Source organism: Aulonocara sp. 'chitande type north' Nkhata Bay, linkage group LG18, assembly GCF_057382095.1.
Source record: "Aulonocara sp. 'chitande type north' Nkhata Bay isolate Kocher_YH1m ecotype deep benthic linkage group LG18, A_spYH_male_GT1.1, whole genome shotgun sequence".
In the NCBI taxonomy this organism is placed as follows: domain Eukaryota; kingdom Metazoa; phylum Chordata; class Actinopteri; order Cichliformes; family Cichlidae; genus Aulonocara; species Aulonocara sp. 'chitande type north' Nkhata Bay.
The window spans coordinates 41,425,708-41,443,898 of NC_141361.1; the positions used below are offsets into that span (position 1 = coordinate 41,425,708).

Sequence of the window (18,191 nt, forward strand, 5' to 3'; positions counted from 1 at the left end):
GAAACTTTAAAGATCGAGCTGAGTCAACTTAAGCCAAGCTAGGTAGGTGCAAGTGGAAAAGGGCTATTAGAGATCACAAACTCTCATCGAAATTGAGGCCATTCAATTTCGGTGTAAAGACGTTAAACTACATATGTGAAGGTCTCATAATGGTTTCACCTCTGCTGATAATTACCCACGCCTTTTTTCCACCCCTTGGCTCATGTGATGTGTTTCATAGTTGGTCAACGACCCTGGTAAAGACAACCCGCTCTGGGTTTTAAATACCTGGGACTCTCCAACGTTTAGTTTTAGATCTAACGAAGGTTCTCAGAGGAGAGGTGAAAGGTCTTCAAGGCACTTAGAGAATTCCAGCTGCTTTCTTTCAAAGCTCATCAGACTACCATGACGTGGATGACTGGGAACCCTTTTTTTCTCATTCACTGTGTGCAGTCCCTCTGGAGTCATCCCTGTTGGAGCTTGTCAGTAGCAAAGGCCTGAAGGTACAAAAATGAATACTGAAGAGAGCTTAACACCATTCCTGCTTGAATTTGAAGGCCGATTTAAGTCTATCCTTTCAGAGTTGCAGAGTTAAGTACAGGCTTCCTGAGGCTTGTTGGTCTAGGCGTATGATTCTCGCTTAGAGTGCGAGAGGTCCTGGGTTCAAATCCCGGACGAGCCCCCTTAAAATCACAAGCTCTTAGCTTCATGGAATTCTTTGGTAAGAGACATTCCTTCTGGGGCATTGTAAATGTGTTGTGTGCCAAACCTATCTGTGACATCAACTTGTATTTCTAAAATAACGTTGTTGATTTTGTGAAGGAGTCACTCTCATGACTCATTGAGTGATGCCATTGACTGCACAGTCCCTGCCACGCAATCTGTATATGTCACATTTTGAGATTGCCTTGGAAACCTTACTGGGCAGGTACTAAAAAAATACCTGTAACCAGGTACTATCACCTAATGGAAAATTTAAAGATCGAGCTGAGTCAAGTTAAGCCAAGCTAGGTAGGTGCAAGTGGAAAAGCGTTAGAGATCACAAACTCTGATCGAAATTGAGGCCATTCAATTTCGGTGTAAAGACGTTAAACTACATATGTGAAGGTCTCATAATGGTTTCACCTCTGCTGATAATTACCCACGCCTTTTTTCCACCCCTTGGCTCATGTGATGTGTTTCATAGTTGGTCAACGACCCTGGTAAAGACAACCCGCTCTGGGTTTTAAATACCTGGGACTCTCCAACGTTTAGTTTTAGATCTAACGAAGGTTCTCAGAGGAGAGGTGAAAGGTCTTCAAGGCACTTAGAGAATTCCAGCTGCTTTCTTTCAAAGCTCATCAGACTACCATGACGTGGATGACTGGGAACCCTTTTTTCTCATTCACTGTGTGCAGTCCCTCTGGAGTCATCCCTGTTGGAGCTTGTCAGTAGCAAAGGCCTGAAGGTACAAAAATGAATACTGAAGAGAGCTTAACACCATTCCTGCTTGAATTTGAAGGCCGATTTAAGTCTATCCTTTCAGAGTTCCAGACTTAAACACAGGCTTCCTGTGGCTCGTTGGTCTAGGCGTATGATTCTCGCTTAGGGTGCGAGAGGTCCCGGGTTCAAATCCCGGACGAGCCCCCTTAAGATCACAAGCTCTTACCTTCATGGAATTCTTTGGTAAGACACATTCCTTCTGGGGCATTGTAAATGTGTTATGTGCCTAATGGAAACTTTAAAGATCGAGCTGAGTCAAGTTAAGCCAAGCTAGGTAGGTGCAAGTGGAAAAGCGTTAGAGATCACAAACTCTGATCGAAATTGAGGCCATTCAATTTCGGTGTAAAGACGTTAAACTACATATGTGAAGGTCTCATAATGGTTTCACCTCTGCTGATAATTACCCACGCCTTTTTTCCACCCCTTGGCTCATGTGATGTGTTTCATAGTTGGTCAACGACCCTGGTAAAGACAACCCGCTCTGGGTTTTAAATACCTGGGACTCTCCAACGTTTAGTTTTAGATCTAACGAAGGTTCTCAGAGGAGAGGTGAAAGGTCTTCAAGGCACTTAGAGAATTCCAGCTGCTTTCTTTCAAAGATCATCAGACTACCATGACCTGGATGACTGGGAACCCTTTTCAAATTCAAATTCAAATTTTATTTGTCACGTACACAGTCTTACACAGTACGATATGTCGTGAAATGCTTGGACAACTGCTCGTGACCTAAAGAAAACAAAAAGGGAAAAGGCTATGAATAAGATAGGAAATAAATATGAAAAATTAAAAAGGGTAAATTTAACTAGGAAGGAATAAAATATAAATTAAGGTTAAAAATGAAATAACTGTACAACACAAATTAGAATGAAGGGTAAATTTAACTGGGAAAGAATAAGATAAAATATATAAATTAAAGTTGAAAATAAAATAACTGTACAACAAAATACACAATATAGAACTATATAAGAATGTATGAAGAAATATAAGTAAATATATACACAATAACAGCAGCTGTACAAGTATTAACTGGAAATGAAGAATATAGTGACCAGTGTTGTGCAATCCACATTATGTCTTGTGCAGTGCAAATATGCTTAAAGTGATTTAAGTGATGAAGTGAAAACAATGTCCAGAAAGTCCAGTGTGTGTGTAAGAACCATATGTGTGGGTCAGTACTGTGTGGTGGTGTGATTGAGAGACCGTATCACCTGCGGGAAGAAGCTCCTCCTCAGTCTCTCTGTGTTGGTCTTCAGGGAGCGGAATCGCTTTCCTGACCTCAGCAGAGAGAACAGTCTGTTGTTGGGATGGCTGAGGTCCTTCACGATCTTCCTGGCCTTGGTCCAGCACCGCCTGCTGTAGATTGAGTGCAGGTCAGGGAGCTCGGAGCGGATGGTGCGCTCAGCTGACCGCACAACCCTCTGTAGAGCTCGTCTGTCCTGCGTGGTGCTGTTCCCGAACCAGGTTAAGATGATTGGAAGTCTCTCAAGCGTCTGAGGTGGTAGAGACGCTGACGGGCCTTTTTCACCACGGTGTTTTTTTTTCCATATATTTTTATTGAAATTTTTTATAGTACAATACAAACAAATGTTGAACACCCTCACATTCACACATCCATCCATACATCAAACCTGCCTACCTCACATTCAAATGTAGAAATGAGCATAGTTCTCACAGTAATACAAAAATACAATGGGTTAGGATAGACAAGATTCTCCCCTCCTTCCCTTCTTCCTTTTCTTCTTTTTCATAAATGTCCTTCACCTCCACTCCCTAAAATATCCATATATGGCTTCCACATATTCACAAAGTCCCATTGTTTGCCCTTGGCAATATATGTTAGTCTTTCCAGGCCTAGAGAGACTGCAATTTCCTTCTTCCAGAGTCCCATGGAGGGAGCATCCATACTCTTCCAACATAGCGCAATGGCTCTTCTGGCTTGAGGTAGTCCATAGTCCAGTAATTCAGTTTTTTCCCCGATTGCTTAAATTCCCTTGGATATATTCCAAGTACAGAGAGTTTTCCTTTTAAAGGGATTTTTACCTTAAACACTTCAGACAGATATTTGATAACATCTTTCCAAAAGTCCTTTTCACCACGGTGTTGATGTGACAGGACCATGACAGGTCCTGCGTGATGTGAACTCCGAGGTATTTGAAGCTGTCCACTCTCTCCACTGGCACTCGTTGATGACGGGGGTCTGGTAGTTCCTCTCCTGCTTAGTGTTGAAGTCCACTATCAGCTCCTTTGTCTTACTGACGTTTAGAAGGAGGTTGTTCCTCTGGCACCAGTTCTCCAGATTCCTAATCTCCTTCAGGTAGGCCGTCTCGTTGTTATCAGAGATCAGGCCCACCACGACGGTGTCGTCAGCAAACTTGATGATGGTGGTGGAGCTGGTAGTGGCCACACAGTCATATGTGTACAAAGAGTACAGCAGGGGGCTCAGAACACACCCCTGGGGGGCTCCAGTGCTGAGAGTGGTGGAGGCTGAGACATGTCCACCCATCCTTACTGCCTGTGGTCTGCCAGTTAGGAAGTTGGAGATCCACTGACACATAGATGAGCTGAGTCCCAGATGCTCCAGCTTGGTGGTGAGTGTGGAGGGAATTATGGTGTTAAATGCAGAGCTGTAGTCTATGAAGAGCATTTTAACATAATTCCCCCTTCTAGTGTCCAAGTGAGTGAGTGATGTGTGGAGGAGATGAGAGATGGCATCGTCTGTGGAACGATTTGGATGGTAAGCGAACTGTAGTGGGTCCAGTGTGTCTGGTAGTGAAGAAATGATGAAGTCTCTGACCAGGTGTTCAAAGCACTTCATCACTACTGAGGTGAGGGCTACAGGGCGATAGTCATTGAGAGAAGCAGGGTGGGGTTTCTTCGGGACAGGAACAATGATGGACTCTTTGAAGCATGTGGGGATCACCGACTGAGATAAAGAGATGTTGAATATCTCAGTGAACACAGGAGCTAGCTGGTATGCGCAGTCTCTTAGGATACGACCTGGGATGCCGTCTGGTCCTGCTGCTTTCCTGGTGTTCACTCTCTTGAAGGCTCTCCTTACTTCATGCTCGGAGATGACGAGCACGTTTCCGGTGCTGGCAGTATCTTCCTGTCTGCAGCCGTTAGCGCCGCTAGCACTAGCATTGTTGGAGTCCTTAGCTGCAGCCTCGAAGCGAGCATAGAAAGTGTTCAGCTCGTCTGCCACAGTCACGGCCGCATTCGTCATACCGGTTGTTGGTGCTTTATAGTCCGTTATTGTCCTTAGTCCCCGCCACAGGCTCCTAGAGTCACTCTGTTGGAGTTGTGACTCTAGTTTCCTCCCGTAGCGCTGCTTCGCCTCTTTCACCGCCCTCCGCACGTTATATGACGCGGCTTTGTACGGGTCCATGTCCCCCGTCGTGAGTCCCATGTTGTAGGCAGCAGTGCGGGATCTCAGAGCGTTGCGGATGGTTTTATCCACCCACGGCTTCTGGTTGGGAAACGTTGTGATAGTCTTTGTCTCCACGGTATCATCCGCTAGTTTCCCGATGAATCCCACAACCGCTTCCGTAAACACGTTGACATCATCATCGGAGCTGTTTCTGAACATGCCCCAGCCTGCGTCATCGAGTGCGTCCTGTAACGCGGCCACCGATTGATCCGTCCAGCGTCCATGGAATCCCTGCATATATCACATCAGACAGAGGACCCCAGTTCACCTCTCAGGTCTGGAGATCTTTTTGCTCTGCCATGGGTGCTCAAGTCAATCTCAGCTCCGGTTACCACCCGCAAACAAATGGTCAAACAGAGAGACTAAACCAAGAATTGGAGGCTGCCCTTTGCTGTGTCACCAACCATAACCCGGCTACCTGGGCTGCACACCTACCATGGGTCGAGTATGTACACAATTCTCATGTCTCAGCTTCAACGGGTCTTTCCCCTTTCGAAGCTTCCCTAGGTTACCAACCTCCACTGTTTCCTACCGAAGAGGCTGATTTGGCTGTGCCCTCGGTCCAACACCATCTCCAGCGTTGCCGGAATGTGTGGACCCAAACCCGTGAAGCCTTGAAGAAAGCTGCCGCCTGCCATCGTGAATAGGGCTGGGTATCGTCACTGATTTCTAGAATCGATTCGATTCCGATTCAAAAGGTCCTGAATCGATTCGATCCACGATTTGATTCGATTCGATTCAATTCAATTCAATTCTATTTGAATCTGGGAAATTTTGCCTCAGAAAGTCAGAAATAATATAATTCAGATCAGTACATTTACATATTTTTGTATCTATAAAAAGGAAGCTGACACTTTCCAGACTTTATCAAAGGTGTGAGCATCACAGCAGAGGCCTTTGTGTCAAAGTCGCTGAAGATAAAACACAGAAACACATGAAGGTTTTCCTGGCCTGGGATTTTATAAAAATATTCTGCAGTACATCAAAAACGAAAGAAAACCATTAATCAGCATATGAACATCACCTCTGAAGTTACAGCGGTTTTATTAGAGACACGGCGAGAGAGAGAGAGCTTTCAGCCCCGACCGTGTCCGTGCTGTGTGTTTACGTCTTTGTGCAGAAGCCGTGTTCCTGCTCTCATTCACTGTTTTAAATGTTTGGTGGTTGTCAAAATTTTGTGACATTTCACCTGAGATTCTGGAATTTTGGGCAAAATACATTTATATTAAAAAATCGATTCAGGATTTTAATGAATCGATATCATGTTATCCAAGCCAGAATCGATTTTAATCGATGAATCGATTATTAAAACCCACCCCTAAACGCGAATACACGGACCGCCGTCGAACTCCAGCACCTAGATATGCCCCGGGGCAGAAGGTATGGTTGGCGGCTAAGGACATTGCTCTCAAAGTGTCATCCCGTAAACTGGCACCTCGGTTCGTAGGACCGTACACCATTCACTCTATTGTTTCTCCCAGTGCAGTCAAACTCACCCTTCCGGCATCTCTACAGATCCATCCAGTTTTCCATGTTTCGCAGATTCGACCCGTCCACACCAGTCCTTTGTGCCCACCTTCCAACACCCCTCCACCTGCCCGACTCATCGATGGTCACCCAGCTCATACAGTCCGGAGGATCATTAATGTGCGCCAGCGTGGCAGAGGTCGCCAGTTCCTGGTTGACTGGAAGGGCTACGGTCCTGAGGAGCGCTCATGGGTTCCTCGCTCTTTTATTCTTGACCACGCTCTGATTTCTGATTTCTACAGGTCACGACAGAGTCTGCAGCCAGGTCGGCTGCCTGTAGGCGTCCCTTGAGGGAGGGGTACTGTCAGGATCTGGAGACTCGACTGGAAAGTTCTATCAGGCACCTGAGTTCCTTGGTCTCCACCCCTAGGCGGAGCCATCATCCCTGCTGCAGTCCTGCACACCTGAGACTGATTCGGGGCAATCAGGTTGAGGATTTAAGGCCCCCTCAGACTCTCCTTCACCGCCAGTTCTTCAACGACCTCACATTTTCTGGACCTTCTTTGTCATCACCCTCAACCCCAGCTCTCCTTGGATTATCTTCATATTCAGGAAGAATACAAGGACCCTCACTTGCCTGCCCTCCAGCCTCACCACCTTGGACACAGCGGAACTCAGGTCTGCCAGCCTTTCCACTACTCCCCTGGACTATCACCACCTCTCCCTCAAAGCGAGGTTCACGCCGGTCACCAGTAAGCGCTATCAGTCAGTTCCACCTCTGCTAGGATACCCTGAACCTGCCGCCTTCTTAACCCTGTTCTCTTCCCAGATGCAACCACTCCGTTCCCGTCGCAACCTGTTAAATCAACGTTCACCCCCACTGACCCACGGCTACATCGTTAGCAACACCTTGTCACGAATTCACTTGATGACTAAATAATAAACACTGCAAAACGTTTGAGCCGTCTCTGTTTGTGGTTATCTGCAATTGAGTCCAATTTAGCTATCGGCCCGTGGCCATTGTGACACCGTGTTTCAAAAAGCCTCAGAGCTTCGTAAAGCTTTGTTTTGACATCACCAGCTACAAGTCCAGAACATTTTCCTCTGTGCTCTGTCAGCTGGGTTCATTATGGGTGAGTCGTTCTGTCACGGACAGTTGGGTAGTGTGACAATCCGGTGAAAAAGCAGGCTCTCATGCCATCTTAAGTAGTCTGCCAGCATCAGTGTAAATGTGTGGTGTGTGTTCAGGACAGGTTCAGAGGCGGGGAATCAAGGTCCAGTTCCGCCCTGGTGGGAGAGGCGAAGACAAAAAACACACCTCAACCTCTCCAGATATTGAGAACCATGACATATCTGGAGCATGTACAAACTGATATTAATCTTTAATAGGGTTGTCAAAATTGAGAGCAAACAAAACAACTGCTGTATAATGCCCTCTGCTATCTTAGTTTAATTGGTCACATGACATGTGTCATTGTTTTCAAAAAGGCTCTGGGTTCACTGTCCACACTGTGATGTGAAAACAGCATTTTCAAATGTATCCGCTTTGGAGAGCGTTTTCAAAACGCTGCGTTTTCCTTGACTGAAAATGCCGTCTCAGTGTGGATGGGAGGCCAAAACGGAGAGAAAAAGATGCGTTTTCAAACGAAAACGTAACTGTGGACATGGCCAAAGCCATCTCCTTTCATCCGAAGCAGTGCTTTCATGAACCTTCTTGTCTGTCAGTTAATATATGCAACCAGCCTTTAGCCACAGTCGTCTACTGTCACTGAAAGCTATGCTTATTTCAATCCCATAGGTAACTGAAGCTCTCTCTGTCATACAGATGTGTCCTTCTCCCATCAACAAAGACTACACCTGAGTAAGCTGAGAGCCCATTAGCTTTGTTCTGGTGGCTTGCACATAAACTTGTGGATAAAGCACTGGTCTTTTATTCTAAACTGCTGGGAGGCAAGCTGCTGGTGCTCAGCTTTCACTGATCTAAGATCAGTAACAATCTGCACTTTGTATGGAAGCACAGCTAGCATTAGCAAGTAAACAAGCCTCAGTGATTTGGCCTGACACTGATGAGTTTCATCTTGCTAACCACCGTGGCCATGTTGGAAACTGAATGTCACCAAGTTGTAAAATCATTTGATACATTAGCAAGGACAGTTGTGACTTTGGACTGCAACTATGTGTAATCCAGTAAAACAGACAGATGCACATCTGCCCCGTCTTTGCCGGTTATAACAGGTGAATTAGGGGCTTCAAAAATGTATAACTGCATCTGATATGAGTGATTAACAGACAAAGAGAGAGAGAGAGACTGTGTTCTGTGAGCGATACCAAGAAGGTGCTGAAACCTGTAAGGGTCCACGTAAATCCTCCAATGGGATGTTTAATTTAGCAGCCAGGCTGCCATCCGGGAATTTTACTCGGGATCGAAGTCAGGTGAGCACGTGGACAGAGAAAGGACCTGGTAGTGAAGCTACCCACCTCAAAGCATGTCCACGCAACAACACCACCAGGAAGGCAGTCTTTGCACTATATGGAGCATAGGTTTGATTCTGTTGTCTAAACACCAAAAACACTGAGAATCCTCCACCTTCATCCAACTCACCACTGAGTACTTCTGGAGTGGGACGAGCTCTCCCTAGATGTTCAGGTGGTCGCAAACAAAAGCTGAGGCTGGGTACTGACTGCAGCTGACGATATTAACATACCTCCAATTACATCCTATTGTCTACAGCTGTGACGGCGCATATTTTAGGCAAGGCAAGGCAAGGCAAGGCAAATTTATTTGTATAGCACAATTCAACAACAAGGTGATTCAAAGTGCTTTACAGAGACATTAGAAACAAAAACAAATAAAAAGCATGATTTAAAATTGATTAAAACAAGCAAACAAACAAACTAACTAAACACACATTTCACACCTGTTCGCGCGATCTGAACCCTCATCGTAAGGGGAGCTACCAGTCCTTCTGTGGACGAGCTACTTTCTATTTTAAATTCCCTGAATTTTAGCTGGTGTTCTTACAGAGCGAGCCAAAGGACCTTGCAAAGAAAAGCGTCTGGACTTCTTTAAGTTACTTGAAGACGTTTCACCTTTGACTACGATGACCTGGATGACTGAGAACCTTCACAGACTTACACAGCGAGCACTCTGCAGAGGTCATTTTCTGACCTAATTGTTCTGTCATAACCAGTATGGGCTTAGTGTGGAAGAAAAGTTCATCACGTTTATGTGCAATAGTTAAAGGTGCATTTAGGAAGTTTGAGTTAGCAAGGCCCGGGCTCCCACAGACACATGCACAGTATGATCTCCTCTCGGGAATCTCTCTCCTACAGCTCAGTCAGATTCTGCTTCTGAGGTTTTCTGCACAGGTGAGAAAAGAAAGTAAGATAAGAGCAGAGCAAAAATAAAGCAAGAGGCAGGTATGAAGACAGTAGGAATCAGGTCATTACCAACAGATGTGTTTGTAGTTATGCTGAATTCAAGGGTGGGAAACCAGAGGAGCACCTGTCCCTGAAACACAACACCAACACTCAAACAGATAGAGAGAGAGCAAAATGAAAAAACTACAGTAAAATAAGTAAAATACTTTAGCATTATGCTATAATATGCTGGTTAAAAATACATGCTGCTATTGTTATTATAATTGTATTATTGTATGTTGTGGTATTTCCATCTCAGTTAAACAAATCTTTCATATTTGTCACATCCCTCAAACAAAGTTTCATTTAGACCACATATAAGTCCTGAATGTATAGAATTTTTCCTTTTTTAATACACAGGTCACTACAACCCTCCTAGAAAAGAATGCACAAAATATCTGTGTTAATATTAATTTTCAAATGTTCATCAAAACTGCAAGAAACAACACTGAAACCACGAACAGCAATCTAGATACATGATGCTGATGAGGAAAAAAACCCAAGACTGTTTGTGAAGGAAGCTTTTAATGTTCCTAGCATAATGGCTAACCTTATAAATAAACATGTCATAAGTTATAACGGAAAATTCGATGCATCCAATTACAGATAGCGTCTGATCTGATACCACCTGTGTGCTTCCATCATATCAACGATCCTGCTGAGCGACTACGACTACTGGGTCTACTGGGTCTGTGACCCAGTATGATTCTAGTTGAAGTTATAGTCTTTGATTTGTTGTTATTCTTGGTCTTGGTTCTCCTTATTGTTCTGTGTGTGTGTTATATCCATAGTTGCTAGTTTCCAGATTTCTGTTACTGTTTCCTGTTTTTGGTTTTTTTCTTTAGTATATTTGCTACAGTGCAATAAAGGTTTTTAGTTTACCGCAGTGATGGCCAAATGAGGCTGAAACACTGACGTTTGTAGAGAAAAGTGGTTCATTACGCCAAGCTTTTCAACACAAGCCTCTTTGGTGACATCTGGTGGCCAAAGGTATGAAGAGCAGCTTGAATCTACAACTTCTAATGAACTGCTTCATTATGATTGCCCACAGAGCTGAGTTGACAGCTTCTGTTTGATATCATGTAACAGCTTGTCTGGTATCTGGCTGGTGTTTTGAACATGTGTTTTTTGGGGTGAAAAAATGATGTTGTGTCTATTTTAATAATAAATAATTTTGATGAATAAGCCTTCCTTGTTTAATCATGTACCATGGTGTGTTCTACTGTTGTTTGTGACTTCTTGATGTTTTTATTAATAAAAAAAAAACTATATATAACAATGTACAACACAATCTTATGATAGGTTGGGAGTAATGCTTCCTCTGCGAGGTCCCTGCCTCCACGTGAGTATGTAACTAACAAGTGGACAGGTACATTTATATACAGTATAATATACTATAACTTCTATAATTATAACTATATGTACTGTGTATTTCTTATGTTCATTTTGTTCATTTGGGAGCAGAATTTCTGATGAACTGGTTTCACTTTTTCACACAGGGTCATGTAAGTTTGGATTTTTTCCCCCCTTAATAATAAAAACCTTCATTTAGAAGCTGCATTTTGTGTTGACTTCTGTTATCTTTGTCTAATATTCAAATTTTTGATGATCTGAAACATTGAAGTGTGACAAACATACAAACGAAATATGAAATCAGGAAGGGGGCAAACACTTTTTCACACCACTGTAAATGTTTGTTAGAAATTGAAGCAGAAAAAAGACAGGACGGAGGTGATTCTCATGAACAGTTGCAATGCCCCCAGCACAACCTGTGGATCTGTAGTAAGTGGACAAAGCTGCTCCATTAAGTCTCCATTAAAGACTAATATATCTTTAATATAGTAGGTGACCGAAAAGGCCCAAGACAGTTGGATAAAGGGACTATAATGGACAACACTGGCACTGTGTAAATCTCATTAGATGCATAAACTGAGCATGAAATGGCTACACAGTGCTTACAAAAGCAGATAAACCTAAAGATCTGTTATTACATTATCATACACTGAACTCAATTCAATCACTTACATCTATTTATCCTTGACAAGACTAGTACCTGATCCGAAGGGTAGATATGACAAAATAAATGTTAACTACTGGCAAACCCAGTGAGAAGTGAAGGTGAGACAAGAGATGAAAGAAGACAGAGGGACATACATGCTCCTAAGTTAAAGAAGCATAAACTCTTTCACTCTTTTCATTGCAAATGTTCCAAATAACAATACCAACAGCTGGTAGAACATGTACCACATATTGTTTTTGCAGTGGCCATGGATCGAGTCCAGTATCGGCTCTTTCCTGCAGGTCATGTCCCACAGGTCTCTGCTGTGTCTTCTGTCTACTACTGCTTCTGCCCAATAAAGTAGACATGCCACAAAATAAAGCTTTTATTATCAGCATCTCTTAAAAGTGTCAGCAGCAGTCTCAGACACCAGTGTTAACAGGAGCAGATACATTGTGCCCAGGGGTTAACCTGGGAATTAGTGGGTGGGGAAAACCTAACAGCTGGTGTGCAGCAAATAAATAAAAATAAAACATATAAATATGTATAATGTGAACTCCTCTATATTTTTCTTCTTTGCATACAGACTAACCCGCTGTGTTTACTGCTCTTTGTGGATTAGGTAAATCCAACAGGATAAAAACAGACAGATCAGCATAAATACCAGTCTTGTATTATAATACCTAATACTGGCCATTAACACCGCAGCCTGCCTTGTACCAGCCCAACACTGTAAACTTCACCACAACACTTCAAACTAACAAGTTTAGGCGGTGTTGTGCTGCGGACGCTGGCTGTGGGAAACAAAACATAAAGCTTTTGCACAGTGCTACATATAAAGACAAACCCAGACTTCTACTTTAGCTCAAATCTTTGTGTGCTGTTTTTGTTAAATAGGGCTTTCAAAACAGAAAATTCGCTTTACACGTTTATTGCTCGTTTTTTCGCATCATTACGGTGAAAGCACTAAACTGTACGGTCTGTAGCCACGCCCCTTCCCTACAGCTGCTGTCTATCCGGGAAAATACCACAAACTGTTCTGTTGCTGTGACGGACCCCGGACACACAACGGACAGGTGAACGGCGTTTTGCCTTTGCTCGTGTTGTTAGACGATGACGATGCTAGCTTGGAAGACAAGTTGCTAGCTACGTTAGCTCAGCGGCGTTTGCTTAACTAACGGCTGTGATGTTATTTGTAACGTGACCCTTTTCACGTTGCAGTTGTCTGTTCACTTTTGGAGCCTGCTGTGGTTAAACGGAGTGTCAGCTGTTTGCTGGTAAACAGCATTTTCATTCTTCTGTCCCCGCTGACCTCGTTAGCTTGTAAATGCGGATTATTATTGAAGTATTGGGGCCAAATCGCTCTACTGTGTTATTTTCCGCAGTGAAATTGTCGCTTGACAGCAGCGCCCACTACAGCGCGCTGTGCTACTGGCTGACGGTGTGTGTGTGCAGGCTGTCACACCGTGTGAAACACAATGATTCCGCTGTTTTGTTGACCGTGTTTCTTCAGACACGCTGTGCCGAACTGTGAAATAGTTAAACACTGGTGCTGTGCAGCAAAGCGAGGCAACAAGAAACGAGCTCGCTTTTAAACTGAGCGCAGCCACATGAAGGACGTTAGCTGTGCAGACTCGTGTTTTTCCGTTGCAAATGCTTATTAACTTGATGTAAATGTCCATGTCTCTGAGTTTGTAATGGCGTGGACCCAATGTACCGAATGAGCTGGACGCTTTTAAAAATAGATGCTGTGACATTAACGGCAGAATTCCTGACCTTATCCTGGCCACCTCGAAGCACTGCGCAGACTCGGAAGAGAGGTCAGTGGGGTTCAGTGACTTCAGACGCGTTAACCTGCTCCTGTCAGTGCAGAGCGAGGTTTGCAGTTACATCGCAGTAATCCCTGAATTCAAACCTAGCAGGAATATTAAGACTCACTATATCCGCGTACTGTAGTGTCTCTGTCGGGTGTTTAATGGGCTTCATTTTGCACTCAGTTAAACATGTATGTTATCCTGTAGATCTGATTGGTAGGACGTGCTGTGAAATATTCTTTTAAAAATATATTTTTTATGGTGTAAAAAAACAAGGTTCACAGTTCACCGAGGATAGTTGATGTCCAAATTCATGAGTCGTTGTCACTTTAAACTAACTGTAGTTACTTGCTGTATGTTATGTGAAATGAGGCCTGAACTTCCTCACTTTGTGTAAGAATGGATTGCTTAAAGCATGTCTTAATAAACTCACTACCTGAAGTGTTTGTTTTTCCCTTTTAACCACATCACCCTTTGTTGTCATCATGCCAGTTGCCAGGGAAACCCGAATCACCATGATTATTGCAGTGCCATCCACTAACTGCAAGACTAATTACTGAGTGTGTAGTAGTACAGACAGAACAGTGGATTTGTGTATGTGCAGGAGACAGGAGGGAGTTGTTTACTTTGCTTCCTAACTCCCCAAATCTGTTCCTGATCAAGCAACTCTTAAAAACATGTGCAGGGGTGGGTTTTAATAATCGATTCATCGATTAAAATCGATTCTGGCTTGGATAACGTGATATCGATTCATTAAAATCCTGAATCGATTTTTTTTTTTTAATATAAATGTATTTTGCCCAAAATTCCAAAATCTCTGGTGAAACGTCACAAAATTTCAACAACCACCAAACAGCTAAGACAGTGAATGAGAGCAGGAACACGGCTTCTGCACAAAGACGTAAACACACAGCGCGGAGCAGAATCGGTGAGATGTTGTCTTTCTCACCGACGGCACGGACACGGTCGGGGGTGAAAGCCGACAGCTCGCTGATTCTGATGCGTCGGCATTTACGCCCTTTTTGCGCCGATTCTAAAGCTGTTAGTCTGATCTCTCTCCAAACAATATTGACTGAACCAGCAGCAAAAGAAGATCCAAACTACGCTTCACATAAACATCGTCATGAATTCACTCTGACTTTTGCTGTTGCGCTCTCTCTCTCTCCTGCATTATTCGCTTGCTTGTTACGCACAAGTCTACCGTTGTTTACAGGCTGTCGGCCGATGTTGTTTTTACTTACTTCTGAAAAGAAAACCTAATTTCTGCTGTTCAACAGGCTTCTGAACAAATGTAAACTTTTTAAAATTATACAAAATGCAAAACGCTTAGCCGTGTCTCTAATAAAACCGCTGTAACTTCGGAGGTGATGTTCATATGCTGATTAATGGTTTTCTTTCATTTTTGATGTACTGCAGAATATTTTTATAAAATCCCAGGCCAGGAAAATCATGTGTTTCTGTGTTTTATCTTCAGCGACTTTGACACAAAGGCCTCTGCTGTGATGCTCACACCTTTGATAAAGTCTGGAAAGTGTCAGCTTCCTTTTTATAGATAGAAAAATATGTAAATGTACTGATCTGAATTATATTATTTCTGACTTTCTGAGGCAAAATTTCCTCGATTCGAATCGATTCTAGGAATCAGTGACGATACCCAGCCCTAAACATGTGGGATCCATGGAACCCAGGCTTCACCGTTCCCGGGACTTGAAGGACTTGTTGCTGATATCTTGGTTTTCTCTCTGTTTGCCATCCGGGAATCCCTGTGATCCTGCTTTTGTAACATGGCGTGTAACAAAGATTAGAAAGTGCTGAAACCAAACTCACAGTAAATGTAAAGTAGTATATGTTAGCAGTCATGCTTTTCAGTTACTGAAACATTATCTGCTGTTTGTTGGAAAAGATTTTGATACCTGTTGAAATTTATTGGTAAATAACAAAATTGAATGTGAATATGACCACAGTGGCAGTGAGGAACTACACTCTGAAAGCACTGATTGTATTTAACCTTTAGAGGTTCACAGTAGGGATGAAGAAACTCACCCTTCAGTCTGATAGTGGCATACTGGAAAATGAGATGCCATTTAAAGATACCAGTGAGTGCTGTATATCTGTGACGCATTTCCAATGAATAGCTGGAAAAAGTGTTTATTTATTGAGTTGACACTTTTTATAAAATCATCTTTCCTGGAGGAAAAAACAAACTGATTTTTTTTTTTTAATCATCAACATCAGCCAGTTTAAGGACGGCAGGCACAAAGACAAGCCTTTAAGACCCTGCACCTCTCTGTCAATACAGTGTTTAAGAACTTTGTAGTTATTAAACCAAAGTTTTGAACTTGGGTTTTTCCATTACACTTGGTGCTACCTGAGGCCAGTTGGACTGCGATGCTGATATGGCACATACACTTCCAATATTAAGATTCCCGCTGGTGCTGATTGGACAGATGGCTCTCACTGTGTTTAGTTAGAAAGTGTGTTTCACGGTAGGTCACGTAGTAACCTGCCTGTTTTTGTCCTGACAGGAGGGCAGGGATCAGTCTAAATCTGAACCGATTCTCCCAGTATGTTGCCTCAACACCTGAAGCAGATTAGAGTCCTCATGCTCAACGACAAGCAGAATTTAGAGAGAACTCTGTTCAGACTCGAGCAAGGTAAGAACCTGACTGTATTACTGAATGTACTGCACTGTTCAATAGCAGTTACTTTATAAAATCCTGCATTTAATGTTTAATATTATGCAGTGGGATTATGCTGCAGTGGCTCCATCTACTAAGCTGCTAAGTTGGTTGATAATGTTTTTATATGCTACTAATCTTATACATTGAAAATTTGAATGTGTGTGTCTTGCTGTTGTTTCGGTTGAAAAGGTCGGAAATGTTCAATCCACATATATATTTGTATTAATATTAAGCCAAATAGTCGGTAAATCACTGCTGAAGACCTATCCACACACACAGTGTAGACACTGTTCCTTGGTTTCAATGCAAGATGAAGCATAAACCTTTAAAAATTCTGCAACAATCCCTACAAATGCAAAAATCTGTGTTTTGTTTGTTTGTTAGTTGCATTTATATTTGTTCATGTTGGACATGGCTCAAATAAATGTAGGTTAAACAGTTTAAATGAAACATAATAAGGGGATAAGACTGAAACAGTCATGTGTGGCCTGTCAGAGTTATGACGGTGAGAAAATGGCACAGACGTCTGCATTGGAAGAATGGTGGTGATTGCATTACTGTAAGCAGATGCAGTTGCAGGTGGTTATATATTAAGTGTAGGGATGCACTGATCCAATCTTTTTCTGTTTGCATAAGGAACCAGTGTTATACTGATGAGCTATAGTCCTCACTCTGAGGAAAGCAATTGAGGGAACCATTGTTTTATGTGGAAGGTACCAAGGTTCAGCTTCAACACTCAGTTTCATTAAAAAAAAAATAAAAAAATCACAAGTTAGGAAGGGCTTTTCTGAATGTATACAAAGTCATGTAGAAAATATAAACCAAAGCCATTTCATTTTGTTCCCGTGTCCACTCATTCCTACGTCTTATTTCATAGTGCAGCCTTCACATGCTTTCTCAGAAATACACTTCCTGAAAATTATATTCATCTTATTTCTCATGTTGTCTTTTGGATTTGTTAGTGCAGCATAGCTTTTAGCTTAATTCTTAGCTGAAATCAGTTGGGTGTGGCTTTGTCATGTGACCTTTCATCACTTTCTGACTCGGTGTATCAAATGTGTAGTTATTCCTCAACCTCATTTAGTGTTAAAGATGCGTTTCCAGCTTTGGAGGCCAAGCTCAGTGAATTGGAGACCTGGCTTCTCGCCCTCAAAAATCCTGCAGCTAGCTAGGTGAGGGCAATGGTAGATAAGCCACCATAAGCTGTTCCCTAGCAAATCATCCCGCGCAGTCGGGAAACAAGCTAGGTAACTGAGGAGGTATTGTAGCCCTACAGTCAGCCTGTCCACTGTTAAAATTGATTTTCCTCATTTGACAACACAAACACCAGGAACAAACTCTGGTTATTGGTGACTCTGTTCTCTGAAGTGTGAAACTAGAGAATCAGTCAAATGTATTCCCGGGGTCAGAGCATTGAAACTGCTGTCTGAGGGGAAACACAGGTCAGGTAAACTTGTAATTCACATCAGCAATAATGTGTCAATTGGTGGTCAGCAGAATGATTTAAATCATTGTGTAACTTTGCTAAAATGATCTCTGTAGTTTGCTCTGAGCATCTCTGCAGTCAGCACAGCTGCTGGCTGAGTGCTGTGCAGAAAACAGTGTGGCCTTTCTGTTGGGATGCACCGTGTATGCACGTTTGTGCATGCGTGAAATGTTTGTGTGCGTGTCGGCTTGGCTGAAAGGGTTGAAGAGATGTGCCACTTGGCATTTAGAGGGCTCTGCATCTGATAAGGATTTTGTTGGCTGCCTGTCATATGGGACTATTTATAGACAGACAATTAAACTCTGTCCTAACTCTGGAGGACCAACAAGACCTACAGTTTTCTGCTAATGACTGTGTGCGTGTGTGTGTCAGGGATGTGGGATTGTCTTGTGAGTGGGTAGCAGTAATGATTACTGCAAGAGGGGAATCTTTTCAG

General features: G+C 43.0%; 1 protein-coding gene and 1 non-coding gene across 6 annotated transcripts in view; both read left to right on the forward strand.

Annotated features, from left to right (window-relative positions):
* Window positions 1-1,533: 1,533 nt before the first annotated feature.
* Window positions 1,534-1,605, forward strand: trnap-agg (transfer RNA proline (anticodon AGG)). Its single transcript has one exon. It is a non-coding gene; the product is annotated as a tRNA-Pro (tRNA).
* Window positions 1,606-12,692: 11,087 nt separating this feature from the next.
* LOC147309307 (glycogen debranching enzyme-like) overlaps window positions 12,693-18,191 on the forward strand; it is a 40,231-nt gene continuing 34,732 nt past the window's right edge. For 3 of the 5 annotated variants that reach the window (XM_086272051.1, XM_086272048.1, XM_086272052.1), the window contains exons 1-2: window positions 12,693-12,850; window positions 16,114-16,242. In XM_086272051.1, coding sequence (XP_086128177.1) covers window positions 16,155-16,242 — 88 coding nt within the window. In that variant the 5' untranslated portion in view covers window positions 12,693-12,850; window positions 16,114-16,154. Of the gene's footprint in view, window positions 12,851-12,885; window positions 13,052-13,112; window positions 13,595-16,113; window positions 16,243-18,191 lie in introns of those variants that run through there. The other 2 variants (XM_086272049.1, XM_086272050.1) reach the window with 2 other exon arrangements.